The sequence below is a fragment of the Pseudorca crassidens genome, chromosome 4, assembly GCF_039906515.1.
Source record: "Pseudorca crassidens isolate mPseCra1 chromosome 4, mPseCra1.hap1, whole genome shotgun sequence".
NCBI classification, from domain to species: Eukaryota; Metazoa; Chordata; class Mammalia; order Artiodactyla; family Delphinidae; genus Pseudorca; species Pseudorca crassidens.
The window spans coordinates 128,313,722-128,333,384 of record NC_090299.1 but is presented as its reverse complement, the minus strand read 5'-3'; the positions used below and the strand labels follow the sequence as shown (position 1 = coordinate 128,333,384).

Here is a 19,663-nt window from a genome sequence, read left to right as displayed (position 1 = left end):
AATATACAAACATATCTGCAAGCGTGAAAATGTTGAAGCCACCAGAGGTGCTGTACAGCTAATTTTCATTATAATGCTCCTCTTCCTCTCTCCCTTCTCTTCTCTTTCCAGTTCTACCAAGATGTTAAGGACTGGTGGCTGTTTGGGTTCTACTTCTGCATGCCCCTGGTGTGCACCGCGATCTTCTACACCCTCATGACTTGTGAGATGTTAAACAGAAGGAACGGCAGCCTGAGAATTGCCCTCAGTGAACACCTGAAACAGGTAAATCTAATAAGATCGTGAAGATGTGACCAAGACTGTTTTGTCCTTGACAACAAAAGGCCTATGAATACTGTATTTCGCAGATTTAGCCTGATTTCCTAAAAATAAAAATACTGTCAGGGCTTCCCTGGTGGCGCAGTGGTTGGGAGTCCGCCTGCCGATGCAGGGGACACGGGTTCGTGCCCCGGTCCGGGAGGATCCCACGTGCCGTGGAGCGGCTGGGCCCGTGAGCCATGGCCACTGGGCCTGTGCGTCCAGAGCCTGTGCTCCGCAACGGGAGAGGCCACAACAGTGAGAGGCCCGCGTACAGCAAAAAATTAAAAAAAAATACTGTCTTGTTTGTCTGTATGGTGGCCCTGCGGGCAGGGCCCAAACAGAGAGAAACTATTCATTTATTTTGCCTAGAGTGTATCAAACATGCGTGTTTGTGATTAACAGTACGTTGAACTGGGGTTGGAACTGTGCCAGGACAAAAAAAGAAGTATATGACTTTCTCCACGGGCAGGCTTTGCAGTCTTGTTGTGGAAATAAAACACAAACATGAAATAATTGGAAAATAGAATCACAAGTTGTGGTAAAAAGTAGCCTTTGCTATAGAAAGCCAAGGAGGATATGAGTAAAGTCATGGAGAAATTGTATGAGGGGGATTGAACTGTTCATGGAGGATAAATGGGTTCCATGGGGAAGAAGAAAAGGACAGGGGGCATTTCAGGTGGGTGGACAGGGGTCTAGTAGAACACAGCATGGGCACCATGCATTTGGGGAACTGGAAAAAAAGATGGACCTCATTAGAGCAACATCTAAGGTAAGAGTCATGGTAGGAAACGGGATTGGGTACATAAGAAGCCACATTTTGGAGGGCTCAAAGTTCTAGAAGAAATCTGAACGTGTCATTAGGACGCTATTGGTCCTTCCCAGGCAGGAAACAGAACAGATAAAACTGTGAAGCTTATATTTGCTGGCTCTGTGACACTGGGAAAATTGCTTGATCTCTCTGAACTTCTAGTTCTTCAGAAAATGTATATAATAATACCTGCACTTTTCTGTACAAATACCAACTTAATTTTGAGTCTTAAAAATTTTAAATGAAATGTATAGAATAATACATCAAAGGGATGACCTAAGGCATGTGCAGTGTCTAATAGAACCCAACTCATAGTTTAGTCAGAAAATGTTGATATATATTAATTCAAAGAGTAAAACTAGGACTATGGGTAAGTTTTCAGTTTCAACAGACAAGTATATAAGGATGATGAACCATACCAAAAGTTAATGTGAGTTGTTGATGGAGCCTGGAAATCTGCCCTGTATGATGACCATACAACAAGCATCATTCTTCATTGGCAACACTTTTCAGCTAGAGGACTGATTTCTTTTTGAGCGTCAGCTCAAAAAATCTATAAATTGGACATAATAATATATGAATCAGTGTTATTATGAGAATCAAAGGAATTAATGTGCATACACATACTTTATAAAATCTAACATGTTATACAAATGGTAGCTATTATCTTTTATTATAATTTAACAGGAAAATTATCTTGAGAAACTTTAGTATGACATCATCCAGGCATGAATGTTTCAAGTACTCCAGATGTGAAACATACTAAGCAATTATTATGGCTCATTCCTGCAATGAAGATAACTAATTAGAATAGATTTGTGGAAAACAGTGTTTTAAAATGTTGATTTTGCAAAAGCACCACGACTGAGCCTATTTAAGCTATGAGTGGCAACTGCTCTAAAAATAATTGAATGGGGATTGGGAGCGGTAATAAGATGCTGCTGCTTCACATTTTCATAGCATTTTTTAAAGTTTTTAAAGAGCATTTCCATGTCCTTTTGGTATTTGATTCCTCCAAACACCCTGTGAGATAAGCTGGACAGGCATTACCCTTATTATACAGGTGTTTAAGAGATTGACTCAACCAAATGGAGATCAGAACCCAAGACTTGGTCCCCATGCAATAGATATTCCCTCGTGTCTCACTCAAAGCTAGAGCAGGTTCTAACAGCAGGAGAGCAAGCCTGGCTGGAAGGCCTTCAAGTGGGATGGCAGGGAAGCTAGCTCAGAGTGAAAGACCCTGCCACTCTGTCCAATAACCAATATGGCTTTTGGTCTTGCTTCTTGTGTGGTTTTCTCAAATTTCTCTTCATTATACCAACGATACCTTTTATCACTTAGGGATTGTGTTTGGATGCTGGTAGCAGAAAACCCAAAATAACAGGGAGGAGACCAAGTAGGGGTTTATTTTTCTCCCATGGCAAGAAGTTCAGATGTCATTGGCTCAGTGGTCAAGGGACTCAGAAGCCAGGGTTCTGCTGGTGTACTGACCTTTCCATTTTTATTGGAAGACAGCGGCTACAGCTCTACCATTCTATCTTCTATCCAGGCACAAGAAAGGGAAGAACACCGATCACATTAGTGTGTGTGCGCCAAAGGAGTATACCCCACGTTTTTTTTGGCCACGCCCCACGGCATGTGGGATCTTAGTTCCCCCACCAGGGATTGAATCCGTGTCCCATGCACTGGAAGAGCAGAGTCTTAATCACTGGACCACGAGGGAAGTCCTATCCCCCACTTTTAAGTAACTTTTCCAGAAACTCCACACAACGATTTCTACTTAATGTAATTGGTAAGAACTATGCAGATGAGGAGGCCAGGCTCCCGTGCTGCCATGACAAAAGCAAGGATCTGACTGATAGTAAGGAAAACAGAAGAATGGATATTGATTAACCAAACATCAGACTGTCATGGCAACGTATTAAAAAGTTATCCTCTTTGAGGATGTGCACAGGGGATGTAACCTCTCCCCAATACCCTCCTTTTCTATTTTTCTGGGCACACTGTCTTTCTGTGTATACAAAATTGGCCCTTTAAAATGATCCCCCATTCCTGTAGATTAATAAATAAAGGAATCCTTTATTTCTCTCAATCATCGTTCAGTTTATACATTCTCTGAAGTCATAGCCCAGCTAACTAGCCAGCTAACTCTGAAAGATTAAAGAACTCCCAGTTCTTGGGACTAGAGCCACAATTTGTGACAACTGCCCTGAAATCTTTTTAAATGGCTCTATTAATCATGTGGGTTTATTGTAGGCTTCCCATACTTAACGCTATATGCTTCGGGTTGAACCAGCATTACCCTTCCAAACCCTGTTTTCAATCAGTTTTATTTTGACATTAAGTGATTCCAGTTACAGACAAGTTGCATTTTCCATTCCCAGTGGGGCTTCCAAACGCATGCCCTGTAATACTCAAGTACAATGCACACAAAGGACTGGTTGCAGATAATTCTTAACCTACGGTTTTGCTGATCCTGTGCAGACCCCAAAGCATGTAAACCTGCCATGGGAGTCAAGCCAGGGTCAACATGTCCCAGTTTTTCTAATCGTCATTGCTGATAATCCTTTACCCTCATCCCTCTATTTGTAAACAATATATCCTTGGAAACTACATGTCCATGTCATTAATGAAAGAATTTTAAAAGCAAAAAAATCCCAATGCCAGGTTTCTCCAAGATCAAGAAATGGAGAAAACACGTTGTTCTTCCTTTTTCTTTTCTGTTTCCTACTCCTGTTTTGCTTTCCAAATATCTTTTTAGACTTGTCTTTTTTTTTCCCCCCACGCTGCACGGCTTGCGGGATCTTAGTTCCCCAACCAGGGACTGAACCCAGCCCTCGGCAGTGAAAGTGCACAATCCTAACCACTGGACCGCCAGGGAATTCCCTAGATTTGTCCATTTTTTATCATGCTAGGGTCAGTCACCTTGACTGCCATGCTGTCATTAATGCTGGTGAATTAACTGCTATTGAGACTTTTAACTAACCCTCACCCCACATATTCAACATACACACACACACAGACCCAGCCACGGTGTTGGCTCAACCCCAGCCAGTCCCCACCTCTGCCCACCATCGAACCTCTGTCTTGGCCCTGTTGACCAGCCTGAGCCCAACATCCTTCCTGGCAGCTGCCCCAAAAGAATCACTAGCAGCTCCTTGCTTAGAAATTAGACTCCAAATGTTTTCTTTTTCTTTTCTTTTTGTTTTTTTTTTCTGGCCACACTGTGCTGCGTGAAGGATCTTAGTTCCCCGACCAGGGATGGAACCTGTGCCCCCTGCAGTGGAAGCACAGAGTCCTAAATACTGGATCTCCAGGGAATTCCCTGGACTCCAAATCTTGAAGAGGTGGAGGCATGGTGAGGGGCAGGCTGCTCTGGCATTTCTTCGAGTTACTCTTCCCCAATTTACTACTTCCTTTTGTGTAGCTCTTTCCTCTAGTAGAGAAACACTAAACTTATTGTCTTTTTTTTTTTTTTTTCTCACTTTCCTTTAGCGTCGAGAAGTGGCAAAAACAGTTTTCTGTTTGGTCGTAATTTTCGCTCTGTGCTGGTTCCCTCTTCATTTAAGCCGTATTTTGAAGAAAACCGTGTATGATGAAATGGACACGAACCGATGTGAATTACTTAGGTATGATCCTCTGTACTCAGGAGGAAACTGGAGTTTCTCTGATTTCATATTTATAAGACTTTTACAAAACCACCTACTCTACATTCTCAATAGCCCTGAAAATTAAAACTGCAAAGTTGATTGTTTTTCTTTAGCTGACATAGCCCACAACTGATCTCAAAAATTTGCGCAAGCCATATCAGTAATTTTGCTGCTCCCCTCCTGGGGCTGTGCATAATAGTTTGGGTTAACCAAGTGCTAGGTATATGTGTAAATGTTCTGCAGAACTGAAATTACCATTTAAACAAGGACTTAAGGGCTTCCCTGGTGGCGCAGTGGTTGGGAGTCCGCCTGCCGATGCAGGGGACGTAGGTTCGTGCCCCGGTCCGGGAGGGTCCCACATGCCGCGGAGCGGCTGGGCCCGTGGCCCATGGCTGCTGGGCCTGCGCGTCCGGGGCCTGTGCTCCGCGGCAGGAGAGGCCACGGCGGTGGGAGGCCCGCGTACCGAAAAAAACAAAAACAAAAACAAAAAAAACAAGGACTTAAAAAAAAAAAAAATCTGACTGCCACCTATAAGAAATGGCTTCTGGGCAAGAAAAATGCTTATTCTAGAGATAAATGCTAGTTAGCAGATTTGAAAACATGTTCTAATCTATCTCCTCTATTTTCTTTTGTTCTAGTTTCTTGCTGCTCATGGATTACATCGGTATTAACTTGGCAACCATGAATTCATGTATAAACCCAATAGCTCTATATTTTGTGAGCAAGAAATTTAAAAATTGTTTCCAGGTAAGACGTTTTGCAAGCATTTTTTAAGAACAACCAAATGAGTATATTAAGTAACCAACAGGCATGGTTCATTCCAGTGGTAAATATCACTTTCACTAGCTGTACTTTTCAGTAGAGAAGTGAAAAATCACATTTTGTTACCCAGAAAGAGGGTCAAGTTGTCAGCATAACAGAAAAGCAATATCTATTCAGACAACAACATATTCAGAGGTTAAAGCAAAAAGAGCTAACTTAATAACATGCCGATTTAGTGTCCTGCTTTAAAAAGAAATACTCCAACTTGAGCTCTAGGCCAACAGAATAGATAAAATTTATTCATGATCTCAACAAAACATAAACTCATTGTTAAGAAATCTCTTGCTAAACGCTATTTAACAGTACACTTAATAATAGCCTTTTCAAGGAAAGTAAATGTTTATGGATCTGGAAATCTGAACTAATGTAATTTAATTTGAAATCAATTTCCTTCCGTTCTTCAAAGTTCCCCATAGCTAAGCCAACCCATGTCCTCCCAAAGCTCCAAGCACTTCCTATTGAGGTGTCATTTTTCCAGTTCCTAGAATGATTTTAGCATAAAGTTAATCCTAACTGGATTCTGTTATCTTTGGCCAGGATGTTTAACTTCAGTTTATGGTACGTATTAGAAAGAGTAGCATAGAGTTCAAGGGTGCAGGATCTGGAAGCCAACAATCTTGATTTAGATCACAGCTCTGCACTAGCTAACTGTCTTATCAGTTCCAAGTGGTACCCCTCCTGCTTCCTCAGTTTGCTCATCTGTAAAATCAGATGCTCACTGTATCTATCTCATAAGGTGGAATGCAGTGGGTTAATATATGTTAAGTGCTTGAGACAACAGAGAGTGCTCAGTACGAGCTTCTTATTATTAGGGATAGAAGAGAGGAAAAACACAAGCGACTGCCCTTGTGGAACTTATAATCTAGAAGGAAACAGACAAATATTTTTTAAAAAATCATAGAAATCGATGAAACCTGGTGTGGAAGTTCTTGTTGCCACACTTTTGAAGTTTAGTGGGTCACGTTTACAAGTCATGAAATGCCCTAAGAAAGATTCTGCCCTAAGAAAGATTGACTAAAATGCAGGTCATAACAGATACATGACGTAATCTGGAGTTAATATCAGTTTCTAATTAGTTTACACATTAACTAGAGGGGAAGGGAAAAAATCAAGGTGCAAACCCTCAGACATTAAACACAGTTTTGACTGATCTTCATAAAAAGGCAGCATACCCAGGCGGAAGAGCCCAATAGAGAGAGTCCTGGGTTCTAAGTTCAGTTCTGCCTCTTATTATCCTCTCTAAGCCTCCCTCTTCTCATTCATAAAATGAGGAAAATAGCACCTACCCCCAAAAGCTGTTAAGAGCATCAGGTGAGGTGGCCAATGCAGAGAGCCAAGTAGGTGGTACACACTGAAGAAATGCCAGGCCGGAGACTTCCCTGGTGGTCCAGTGGCTAAGGCTCTACACTCCCAATGCAGGGGGCCTGGGTTCAACCCCTGTTTGGGGAACTAGTTCCCACATGCTGCAACTGAAAGATCCTGTGTGCCGCAACTAAGACCCAGCACAACCAAATAAATAGATATTTTTTTAAATAATAATGATTTTTAAAAACACTTAAAAAAATGAAATGCCAGGACCCTCCCAGCCCTTTCCACTCATGCCCACCCCAAATCATTGAACACTCTCCCTCCACCAACACTGCCTTCCCTTCCTCTTTGACTTGGTGAATAAATTAAAACAAGAAACAAGGGATCTGTTGCTTTGCAGTAGAATAAACTGTTTAACTTCTCCCTAGAGGTTACAAACTCCCTACCCTACATTACTAGTAAGGCTCACACTCTGTCCTCAAATGCCTACAGACATTCACCCTTTGTTGGTAGGCCTCCAGGTTCTGCAGGGAACAGGTTGTTGGCCTCATCTGTTTTTTTTGTTTTTTTTTAAATTATTTTTGGCTGCGTTGGGTCTTCATTGCTGAGCGTGGGCTTTCTCTAGTTGCAGTGAGCGGGAGCTGCTCTTCGTTGCAGTGCGCGGGCTTCTCATTGCAGTGACCTCTCTTGTTGCAGAGCACAGGCTCTAGGTGTGTAGGCTCAGTAGTTGTGGTGCACAGGCTTAGCTGCTCCACAGCATGTGGGACCTTCCCAGACCAGGGCTCGAACCCATGTGCCCTGCATTGGCAGGCATGTTCTTAACCACTGTGCCACCAGGGAAGCCCTGGTAGCCTCGTCTTAATTCGAGTCTATTCCTTCTCCCAGTCTTGCCTCTGCTGCTGCTGTTACCAGTCCAAGAGTCTGATGACCTCAGTCCCCATGAATGGAACAAGCATCCAATGGAAGAACCATGAACAAAACAACCATAACACAGAGAGGAGCAGCCACAAGGACAGTATAAACTAAACATCTTAAGGAACATTCATCAATATACTTCAAATACTATTGGAGAAAAAAAAATCAACACAACAACTGCATCTCCAGAAATCTCTTCTTCCATCCTTCTCCCATGACTCAGTACCACCCCCTGGAAAAATGTTTTCCAAAACATTGAAGGGTTGACTGGTTTATACCCACAAATTCAACGAATCTTACTTTGATTTATCTAATTTACATATTCTGCATGTTATATTCAGCCCTAAAAAATGGTGGGAGTTGGCGGGGGAAAGGAGATTGTTCAGTTAAACCAGAAGGATATATACTATCTTTGCATGAAAATAGAGTTTTCGAGTACGTGGCTAGCTTTCATGGCGGTTCTGTAGAATGTTCCGTAAGAACTGGTCACCATGAAAAGCTTAGAAATTATAACAAGGTTTTCTATTTTTTTAAAGTAATTTTGTTTTTTTGGCCAAACATGGTATGGGTTTAAGTCTCTTTTATTTGAAATGTCCTTCAGTGCCAGTATTTTTTAACTGCATAGTTGCCTATACAAATGATGATTTGAGCTTATTTACACATATTTTGCCCCCAGAAAAGAAGAAGACATAAAATGGACTTCAGGTGAGCAATTAGGTTAATGTTTCTTATGTCACTGGCTTATTTTTAAAACATAAATTCTCAAGCTGCAAGAGCTTACAAGACCTTAAAGCACAGACCGATATCCACATACGGCAGTTTAATAGCTGCTATTCAAACAACTTTTAAGAATCTGTATTTTCTTTTTTAATGGTGTTTCATTACAGGAGACCTTGTGCATATTTTTATGTTAAATTTAAAAATAATGCTTGAATGAAATAGTTCTATTTTTCATGAGCCCAATTTTTTTAATGGAAGCATGTTATGTAAAATCAATACCATATACTAAAATTTAAATGTATGTGTCATTTAACTATGCCCAAGACTTTCAGTGCAATGCACAGAAGTCCAAAGCACAGCCAGGAGAAAAGGACTGAGTATTTTTAGAAGATTTGGAAATTTTCATGGAGGTTTATGTAACATGTATACGTGTGTGTATGTATGCAAATGTACATACATATATACACATATATGTATGCAAATCACCTCATCGTCTCTTGATTGCTTTTAAAATGTTAACTGGCAGTAAGACTTTTTTGGTCATTCCCTTTTTCACATAGGAATATAGGAAACATAATTTCAAAGAGGCCAGCTGAGTTTATCATGTCAGTGAAATATAATTGCCACCATGAACTTAAGGTTCTCTGGATTTCCAGTATGCACCTAAACACCTCCCTCACCCCAACTCTTCACATAGTCACCATTTCAAGAGGCCCACAGTGATTTCTGCTGGGCGTTTTCCACGATGTTTACAGACTGTGAGTACAGCAGAAAATCTTTTACTGTGTGTATATAAACATATATATATATATAAACAACCATACAGTTCTTTTAGCCAATTTTTCTGTGATTGTCTCTATGGAAGGCACTCGTGGGTGTGGTGTTTGCACGTGGTGGGATGGTTGTATGGACTTCACGTAATCTAATACTAATGCCCAGCAGTTGTGCCAAAGCACACACTCTAAGTGGAATCTAGGTAGATGTTCCTCTCGACAACCAGCCTCAGTCAGTTTTAACCTGTCTGTGTTCGTAAATCTTGTGACAGTGTTACTATTACAAATGGAACGTGGCAGGCAGCATGAAAAAGGACGAGCCACGGGTAGACAATGGGGTTTTGGTTCGTTGGTTGGTTCATTAGGAGAAAGCAGTATTTGGGGTTATATTTTTTTCCTGTGCTGGAGCAAAAGTCATTAACATTTGAAGTATTATATGGTCCCAGTTCCCAACTCAGCGTGGTGATGAGACTGACAAGTGGGCAGATGTTTCTATCAGGCTTCGCCAGAATGATTGCTGATGATAAATGAGCTCAGCCGATTCTTTGGGCTGTATTTTAGCACAGTCACGTATAAAATGATATCAGATTCCAGCCATCCAATGGCAGGGCTCCTTTACGTGTTAGCAGTCAAATTCCATTAGCCCACTGGTGTGTCACATGCAGTGATATATCCCTATAATGTAAGCCATATGTTCACACCATTTTGTTTAGACAGATGTCTTTTTTTAAAGATGCTTTGTCTCTTGCATATTAAAAATGCATTTTACAAGTTCAAAAAGTCATAGATTTCTGAATAACCACACAGGCTTCCATGGGCATTTTGTTTATGGACCAGTAAGTGACCGTGGTTGACTAGTAGGAATATTTCCAATTTCTACCTTTATCACAGCTTTTCAAGTAAATCTGTAGAAATGAGCCAGAAGCCAAGGCCCTGCACTGGCAGTGGCCCATAAATATAAAATAAAAGTTTACAGAAGCCTTGCAGGTGTCTCTTCATTTGTATATAGTTCTATGTAGGAAACGTTTGTTACACAATACCTATTGCAAACCTCTGCCTAGTAATAGCCAGGTGAGCAGTTTTACTTTAACACAGATACTTCCTAACTGTACTCTACTCTCAACCAACTTTGCTGTATTGAACACTTAACTCTCCCATTCCTTCCTTCCTTCATCTTTCCTGTAAATTTTACTGAGCATCTGCTATGCACCAGGAGTTCTTCTAGGTATTGGGGATATAGCAGGGAACAAAACAGGCAAAATGCCTGCTCTCATGGAGCTTGTGTTCTAGAAGAAGGAGTTGGACAATAAACAATTAGGATCAATAAACAATGTGTCAGGTGGATACCTGGAGGAAAGGCTCGTCTACATACAACTGCTTATTTGACATTTCCAACTGGAGGACTAATAGACTTACTATATCTGAAACTAAGGTCCTGATATCCTTCTAACCTGTGCTGCTGTAATATTCCTCTGCTCATGTATTAGTCAACGTTCTCCAGAGAAACAGAACCAATAGGATAGATAGATGAATAGATAGATGATAGATAGATACATACATACGTAGAAGATTCTCTGTGAGAACTGGCTCACATGATTATGGAGGCTGAGATATGTATGCCATGATGCGCCATCTACAAGCTAGAGAACCAGGAAAGCCAGGAATATAATTCAGTCCAAATGCTAAAGCCTGAAGAACAAGGGAGCTGCTGGTATAACTCCCAGTCTGAGGTCAAAAGCCTGAGAACCGAGAACAGCTCGCTGGTGTTAAGTCCCAGGGTCCAAAGGCCGGAGGACCAGACAGGAGAAGATGGATGTCCACAGGCAGGAGAAGATGGATGTCCCAGCCCAAGAAGAGACAGAGGAAATTCATTCTTCCTCCTGCTTTTGTTCTTTTCAGGCCGTCTACTGATGGGTGATGCCTGCCCATGCTGGTGAGAGCAGATCTGCTTTACTCAGTCTCCTGATTCAAATGCTAATCTCTTCCAGAAACACCCTCACAGACACACCCAGAAAGAACATATTCCTAGCTACAGGGTGTCTGTCCCTCAGCCCAGCCAAGTTACACAGAAAATGAATGATCACAGCCCATCTTTTGAGGTGTCAGGACAAAAGCCTTGAAGTCCTGTCCCACTTCTTCCTCTCACAGCTTATACCCAACTCCTCAATAAATTGTGACAGGCGCATCCTCAGACTATCTCCAGAATCTGACTCTCCCTCTCCCTCCCTCTTTTTATCTCTCTCTCTCTCTCCCCCCCACCCCCTGCCGCTGCCACACACACACACCTCCCACCTCCCTTTTCTGAGCCACCAACATCTCTTGCCAGGATAACTGCAATCAGATCCTACATGCCTACTTGTTTCCAGCCTTGGAAACACCATACTCTAACTGGAGCCTCTCTCTCCACCCCCATAAGTGGTCTAAAGGTGTTCACATTTCCAAGCTACGCTGATCAGCAACCCCTAGGGAGTTTTCTACTAACAACTAAAGTAAGAAAGAGCCCTTTCTCACTGTTGCAAGCAGGGAGGGTGGGCATTGTGCAGAAAGTCAGTCTAGAGTGTAACAGAGATGAGAAAGCACATTTAAGTCCCTGGGTCTAGTTTGCCCTGCTGCTTTTCCGTGGCTTGAGTAAGCCAACGAACACATTTACCTTTGTGCCCATGCTAGTTAAATTTGGTTTTCTGTTGCTTACAATCACATGGTCTAAGAACATCTCATCTAAGTTATTTTTATTTATCTCTTCCTATTGCTGTTGTTTAAATTAATAGACTATGTTTTTTAGAGTAGTTTTAGGTTTACAAAAAAAATTGATTGAAAAGTCCAGAGAGTTCCCATATGCCCTCTTTTCCCTGCTTCCTCATACACAGTCCCCCCTATTCTCTACCCCTTGTATTAGTGTGGTGTATTTGATGAACCGATGTTGATAACGATATTATTAACTAAAGTCCGTAGTTTACATTAGGGTTCGCTCCTTGTGTTGTACATTCAATGGGTTTTGACAAATGGAGAGTGACAGTTAATCTACCATTATAGTATGATTCAGAATAGTTTCACTGCCCTAAAAATCCCCTGTGCTCCACCTTCCCTTCCCTCCTCCCCTCCCTCTTGATTTATCTTTTCACTCAACACAGATGTAGCAACAGCATATTACCCTGTGCTAGTTGCTGGGAACGTAAAACCGGATGTATAAATAAATACATGCACTGAAGTGCTTAGTGGTGAATCTGTAGCCATCAGCATCGGGGACGGTAATAGCACAAAGGCAAAGGCAGTCAACATTCTTTAAACTTCAGCGAGTGACATCAATGAGCACAGTGTGAGGGCTCTTGCTTCTACAGTTCTTATTTTAGCCAATATAATCATGTCACTGCTGAGACAATGGCATTACAATAAGCAACATAGCATTGTCTCTACATTAGGAGCTTTTTAAAAGTCTGTAAATACACGTTGTTCACCATCCAAAAATAAACCCACCCAGGAAATTTTAAATTATTACAGTAGTGAAACAAATTGGAGATTAAGTCCAAGAAACAGCCAAGACACATGTGAATCTTTCACTAGTCTATTACCTCTATTGTTATTTTTAGTAGTATTGTTAGTCCATGAGAGTGTATTAGACACTATATATGTGTAGAGTGAAGAAAATGCAGTCAGTCTTCCAAAACCTTTCTAGGTTTTGGCCTGAAATTCTTATTCCTTTGTCTATAACATAACCTAGCACAGTACTGTACTTATTGATTTTTCTCCATACTTTAAACAAGCAAAATTAAATCAAGGTACAAGTCCACCACATGCAGTTGATCTTTTCTGAAATTCCAATGGAGTCTTCACATTGAAAAATCCCAGTGTTTTTTAATAATCCTACATTTGAGAAGCTTCTGTCACACTCTTCTCTAAGTAGTAACAAAAAAAACCCAGCATCTATATTTGGTCCGCACTGATACTTCTACTTTTTTGTTTCTAAAACTGAAAGGAGACAGGCCACAGCTCTTAGAATCAGGGAATAATCAAGAACTGAAAATAACATTATAACTGCAAAGCCAGCTTTCCCCATGAAGCATGCTAACAGAGTTCACTTTTGATTTGATGAAGCCAGAAGTCCTAATATCTCATGGATTCCCAAGCTTTTAGCATCAATAATATTCAGTTGATTCCGTGTTTCTTCCTGGGAAGTAATAAATTAGGAACAGCAATTCCACCCTAAATAGAATCAGAAGAGTCATGAATCTTCCTAAGGGAATGTAGAGAACTCCACAGATTTTTCCTTTTTGGTCCTAATCCACACAGTCTCCATACCTAATTTATGTACATGGAACTGATCATCTTTTATTTGAATTTGATTCCATGACAGTGGATGCAACTGTGTGCTTGGCGTTGTGTGACAGATTTGTCCCAGATGGGAGAGAGTACTGGACGCTGCCCAGACTATGTAGTATCACGTGATCAGCCAAACCACAGGCCCCAGGCACCTACAAGGCACAGCTTGTCTCCCTCCATTGACACAAGTTTTTACAGAATAAGCCATTTCTCCATGACATATACCTCTCTATTTCTCTCAGAGTATGACAATTGGGATTCACTACAATTAAATTCTTGTCTTTTAAAGGATCCTGAAATGAGAAAATCTACTAAATGCGATCAAGTAAGGGGAACATATGTGCCTTTTTAGGCTTTTCAGGGCAAACATTCGCGCATAATGAAAATTTGATCTCCCAGGTCCAGTCTTTTCTCTATTTTAGGCAACCCAATGGGGTTAGGCCTGGATCACTCACTCTCAATCAAACCCCTGTTGGGAGGGATGGAATTCTGCTGACCAGCTTAGGCCAAGAAAGGACAACTCCTGGAGCTGAAGTTGGGACAGGGTAGGGGGGAGTAACTTCCCAAAGGAAAACCCATGTGGCCTTAGTAAGGGGAAAGGAGGGACTTCTCTGGTAGTGCAGTGGTTAAGAATCTGCCTGCCAATGCAGGGGACACGGGTCCGAGCCCTGGTCTGGGAAGATCCCACATGCCGCGGAGCAACTAAGTCCGTGTGCCACAACTACTGAGCCTGTGCTCCAGAGTCCGCGAGCCACAACTACTGAAGCTCACGTGCCACAACTACTGAAGCCCCCGCGCCTAGAGCCCGTACTGCACTGCAAGAGAAGGCACCACAATGAGAAGCTCGCACACCGCAATGAAGAGCAGCCCCCGCTCGCCACAACTAGAGAAAGCCCGCGCGCAGCAACCAAGACCCAACACAGCCAGAAATTAATTAATTAATTAATTAATTAATTTTCAAAAAGGGAAAAAGGAGAACAGCTGCACCACTTCTTTTCTCCATCTTTAAGGATATTGTGCATATATCCTGCTCCTCCTTATTTTCTGCTGCTTTTTCACATTTTTAGCTCAGTTAATCCCTTGATTTGTATTCTTTTCTCTAAAAATAATTTTTGCTGTTCAAATTATAAAAAATAATATATAAAATGGATGTAGGATATATTTAAAGTCCTTGCAGAACAAAACAATAATTAATGAATGATCCATATATGCAAGGGGAGAGATCCCTCTACATGGGGCATTTTATATATATATAATATCTTACCCTTCAATATCTTACATTTAATTTATCCAGTTCTTTGCTACCACAGCCAAGCTACACTGACTGTACATCTGTTTACAAGTCTCCATGGAGACGTGTGTGATTTCTTTAGGAAAATTAAAGAGAAGCAGGATTGCAGCTGAATCATACATCCTGCCAGATTGTCTCCACAATGGCCCCACCAGTCCTGGATTGATCCATTAGTAAAGATTTCAGGGCTCTGGGTGCCTTGATATTGCTCCTCTTTACACGGTCGCCATCACATTGGAGGGGGACATACCTCTAGGTCTCTGTAGCAGACACTGTTGGAGACCTGACCAGATTCTCTTGGATCCTTTATACCAGCTCTGTTCACCCATCCCCACCTTCAGTGTTTCTGCTACTATTTGCTCCTGTAACTTTCAGTGGCCTGCCTTTGGACGCTGGAGCCCTCTAGCCTGTAAGGAGAAGAAGAGGAGACTGGGAATTTTATATCCACCTCGATCACCACCATGACCTGTGGCCAAGGACTTACCAACGTGTGAGTGCAAAAGCCCAGCTCTTGTGTCTCTGGTGGGGTAAACAGCAAGCATGCCCGGAGAGCAGCCTCACCTGAAACCTCACCCTAAGAAAGGTGAGGGAGCTTATTCCCTTTCCCCAGCCTGCCTCTTCTACTCCCTCACTGGTTTCTTCTGGGGGCTGTGCCTTAACAAACCACTGACACCCAAATCCCTGGCTCAAGGTCTCCTTCTGGAAGAACCTGACCAAAGACGGCACACATTTCTATCTCACTGCTGAACTTAAATGGCAAATTGCAGACATTGAACGTGTCAGGTTCTTTAGCAAACTAAATGGCATCTGGGATTTGAAACCACTCTTTCAGGTTTTCTCTGTCTGGGGCAGCTGAGCGTGTATGAGAGCTCTCTGCTAACCGGCAATCCAGACTTCCTCAGCCTCAGTCCCATTTTCTGTGAAGGCCCAATTGACCACTTTAGGAACTCCATTTCAGGCTCTTTGGAGCATGGCTGTTAAGTTTTTCTGTGTATCCAAACATTCCTCATATCGGAATTCCACTGCTATTGCCCTTAGAAGAACGTGCCTCTCCCAAGTGGCCGCCAAACGAAGGTTTAGGTCATTTATGAAGCTGGAAGTCAATGAGACGGGTAACAAGATTAGTCAGCTGTGGGTTGGGAAATGCAGGTCACAAGCACAGGCCACTCTTTCAAAGGGTTTGCCCGTGAGGGTACTAAGAGCTAAGATGACAGCGTGAGGAAGGCAGGGCCGAAGGAAAGGTTTTTATCTCTTCAAGGGAAAGACAACCTCAGCATTTTTAGGACAGTAGAATTAGGCCCGTGATAGGAAGAGATCACAGATGGATGAAAAAAAGAAGATAACTGATGGATCAAGGTCCCAGAGGAGATGCAAACAGCAGCCTTGGAAAGGAAGAAGGATTCTTCCTCACTGAATAATCAACGGCATCTGTTTCTTCAGGCATGTGATTTCCTATGAGTTTCTACTCATGAATGTCCTTTGTCCATATTAAGAACAAGAAAAGGCCTGCTTGTACTGTACGTAGAAGAGTGTCCCTTTTAAATCGTACCTTACAGGAACATCCTGGAAAGATACCCACCCAAGTGCACTGTCTGAATGAACTCTTCAGCTAGGTCAGCTCCTCGCTAGATGGACTCAGGGAAGACTGACCTACAGCTAGAGTCAGACCATCTCATCCACACTCCAGGCTGTCCATAGCTGCCAGTGGAAACCATAACTGTATGACTTTCCTGTAATGAACATGTGTTGCTCTGTAAACAGCATATACATAGAAAGAGAGAAAATTTATCTTTGGTTTTTGGTGATGATAGTGTTAAACTTTCTTCAATTTACCAATTGTATTAGTCAGGGTTCTTCAGAGAAACAGAACCAATAGAACATACATGCATAGCTACACATAAGAGATATATCACAGGAATTTGCTTGCATGATTATGGAGGCCGAGAAGTCCCACGATCTACCAACTTCAAGCTGGAGAACCAAGAAAGCCAGTCGTATAATTCAGTCCAAGTGCAAAGCCCCTAGAATCAAGGGGGATTGCATAAGTCCTGGCCTGAGTCTGAAAGCCCGAGTACCAGGGCCTCCAATGGTCAAGAACAGGAGAGATGGATCACTCAGCTCAAGCAGAGAGAACACATTCACCCTTCCTCCATCTTTCTGTTCTATTCAAGCCCTCAGCAGATTGGCTGATGTCCTCCCTTGTTGCTGAGAGCAACCTTCTTTACTCAGTCTACCAAATGTTAATCCCTTCCAGGGACACCCTCACAGACACACTCAGAAATAACATTTTACCAACTATCTGAGCATCCCTTAGCCCAATCAAGTAAAAATAAAATTAATCATCACAGTTATGCAATAAATATTTAAGATAAATCAAAATCATTTTATTACATGCTTTCTCAGAGAATCTATCAGGGAAAATAAGTTTTCATTAAGCTGGATAATAATACTATCCATATACCTATGCCTTAAAGCCTTTATTTTACAAACATTTCCTAATCTCATAGCTGTTCCACATTAAAGAGTCTCTCTCAGTCTTCCAAATAGATCAGTCAGGATGGCTGGTGGAGATTAAACCCTGAAGTGGTCTAACACATTTTCCTCCCCTTCATCTGTGTATCCATGGAGAATCTATAAAATGCTAGACTTTTTGTAACTCCTCCCACTCCACTGAATGCTCCGTTTCACAATTCATTAATTCGACCTGGAGTTCAGTACTTCTTCCACGTTGACCCTCTGTTTCTCAGATTCCGCATCACCTGAAGGTATTCAGCAATTGCTCTATACTGTAAATTGCACAATACCTTGGGCTTAGTTAGTTGGTACAGCCACACGCTTTTGTCATCAGCCCAGCATCCCATGGTCTCTTACAATCAAAAAGTTGAAGGGTCACGGGAACTTACTATTCTACTGAACAATGAATTAGTTCAGGCAAAATAATGGCATAACTTCTGACCACACTTGGGATTAGTCATCATCCCACCAGGTTGTCCCAGTACTCCAGGGAACACTGTGTGGTAACACTCGAGTACTCTCATCTGAAATTTATGCTGCATGACGTACGATCTTACCAGCTCTTGCCTCTGTTGATTACACAGAATGCAACAAGAAAAAGGTTGTCATTCTGATTGCTTAAAGGTCACTTTCTCAGAGAGATTTTTCCTGACCGCACAATGTAAATTAGTCACCCCCTCACTCTATCGTTCAGTCTGTTTTAATTCTCTGCACAGCACATATCGCTGAATGATATTTTTCCTGCTCATTTAAGGTTGTCTACTGTCTAGTCCCTTCCATTATATAAAGGATCTGGTCTATCTTGTTGATTGTAATATACCCAGTGCCTGCAATAATTCTGGATGGCACAGAGGAAGCCCCCAGTATGTATATGTTAAATGAATTAAACCAAGGCGAAACAATAAAAAAATGGCTAGGAGACCACCTTAAGGCTACTTTTAATATAGGATGATCAGAGAAGGTCTTTCTGGGGAGACGATTTTTGAGTTAAAACCTACATAATGACAATTTGATAAGAGTACAGGAATTCCCTGGCGGTCCAGTGGTTAGGACTTGGCACTCTCACTGCCGTGGGCCTGGGTTCAATCCCTGGTCAGGGAACTAAGATTCCGCAAGCCGTGCAGTGCGGCCAAAAAAAAGAAAAAGGTTTTGATTATTACACTGGCCTGTTCATTTTTACTTTGATATGAGACTGTTCTTATTAACAAAGGGCTTTTTAACTGTTGAAGAGTGACCCCAAAAATGATGGACTTGACCCAAGATTTCAACAGAACAGGTATAGGACTGAACTTACAGAGTGGGTTTAAAAAGAGGTCATGAGAGAAATCATTTTCAATGCCTCCCAGAGTATTTTCCTTTGTAGTATTCCAGATTTTTTTTTTCCTTTGTCCCTGAAGCTCCTTCCACCATTAAGGCTTAATCAACTGAAGGGAAGTGATGGCAGATACCATCTAGAACAAAAGACCACGTGGAAGACATGATGAGGGAAGTATCCACCAGAGGAGGGAGAATACATGCTCTTCTGGTGAGCAGTGGGAAAGTCTGGGGGGAACTATGTGCACATCCCACCTGGGTTCTTCAGGGTTTCAATGCTCCTACCCTACACTCCTAAGACTTAGCCAGTTGAGGGGTTTGTTGATTATGGAGACAGAAACCAGGCCAAGAGAGACAAGCTAGAAGCCTCAGGATGGTGAATCGTGCCCTGTGTAGAAAAAAGGTCCAGTGCATTACAGCTCCTATTTGGAACACATAAACAGACCACCTCACAGAGTGTCTGCTGACCTAAATCAACATGGGTATCTGCAGCAAAGGAGGGATAAGCATGAGTTATTAGAGAGAGAGGACTGTACTATCTTCAAGTCTCCCATACTTTCCTATGTAGTGCAGAAAGGACACAGAAGTTCCACTTGCTCCCAGAGAATGTCACGAAAGCTAGCCAAGAGTCAAGACGAGGGAGCTTGCCCTTGGGTCACTAGAGAGAGTTGCAATGACACTGAAGACCACAGGTAAGACAGAGTCTGCCAGAGAGCCAGGAGGACAAGGCTGGACATTTCAGCAGTGGACGCAGCGAAGACAGAAGTCACTCCCTGCAGAGGTGAGGCTGTGTCTCAAGGGGTGAGCAATAGGAAAACAGAGAGAACGGTAACACTTGGGCAAGGAGACCTTCCCCAAAGCTATGAAGATAAACAAGCTCCCTTTTGCACCCAGACACCATCTTGGGTATAAGGAGAAGGAAGGGAAACTC

The 19,663-nt window shown here is 42.1% G+C and overlaps 1 protein-coding gene and 1 long non-coding RNA gene across 4 annotated transcripts in view; one reads left to right on the top strand and one right to left on the bottom strand.

Annotated features, from left to right (window-relative positions):
• The window catches only part of EDNRA (endothelin receptor type A), a 62,042-nt gene extending 52,680 nt beyond the window's left edge, over positions 1-9,362 (top strand). For all 3 annotated transcript variants that reach the window (XM_067736731.1, XM_067736730.1, XM_067736729.1), the window contains exons 5-8: positions 112-264; positions 4,604-4,737; positions 5,397-5,505; positions 7,774-9,362. In XM_067736731.1, the coding sequence (XP_067592832.1) occupies positions 112-264; positions 4,604-4,737; positions 5,397-5,505; positions 7,774-7,914 (537 nt within the window). In that variant the 3' untranslated portion in view covers positions 7,915-9,362. The remainder of the gene's footprint in view (positions 1-111; positions 265-4,603; positions 4,738-5,396; positions 5,506-7,773) is intronic.
• LOC137223946 (uncharacterized) overlaps positions 1-19,663 on the bottom strand; it is a 91,135-nt gene that overhangs the window by 17,960 nt on the left and 53,512 nt on the right. The window lies entirely within an intron of this gene.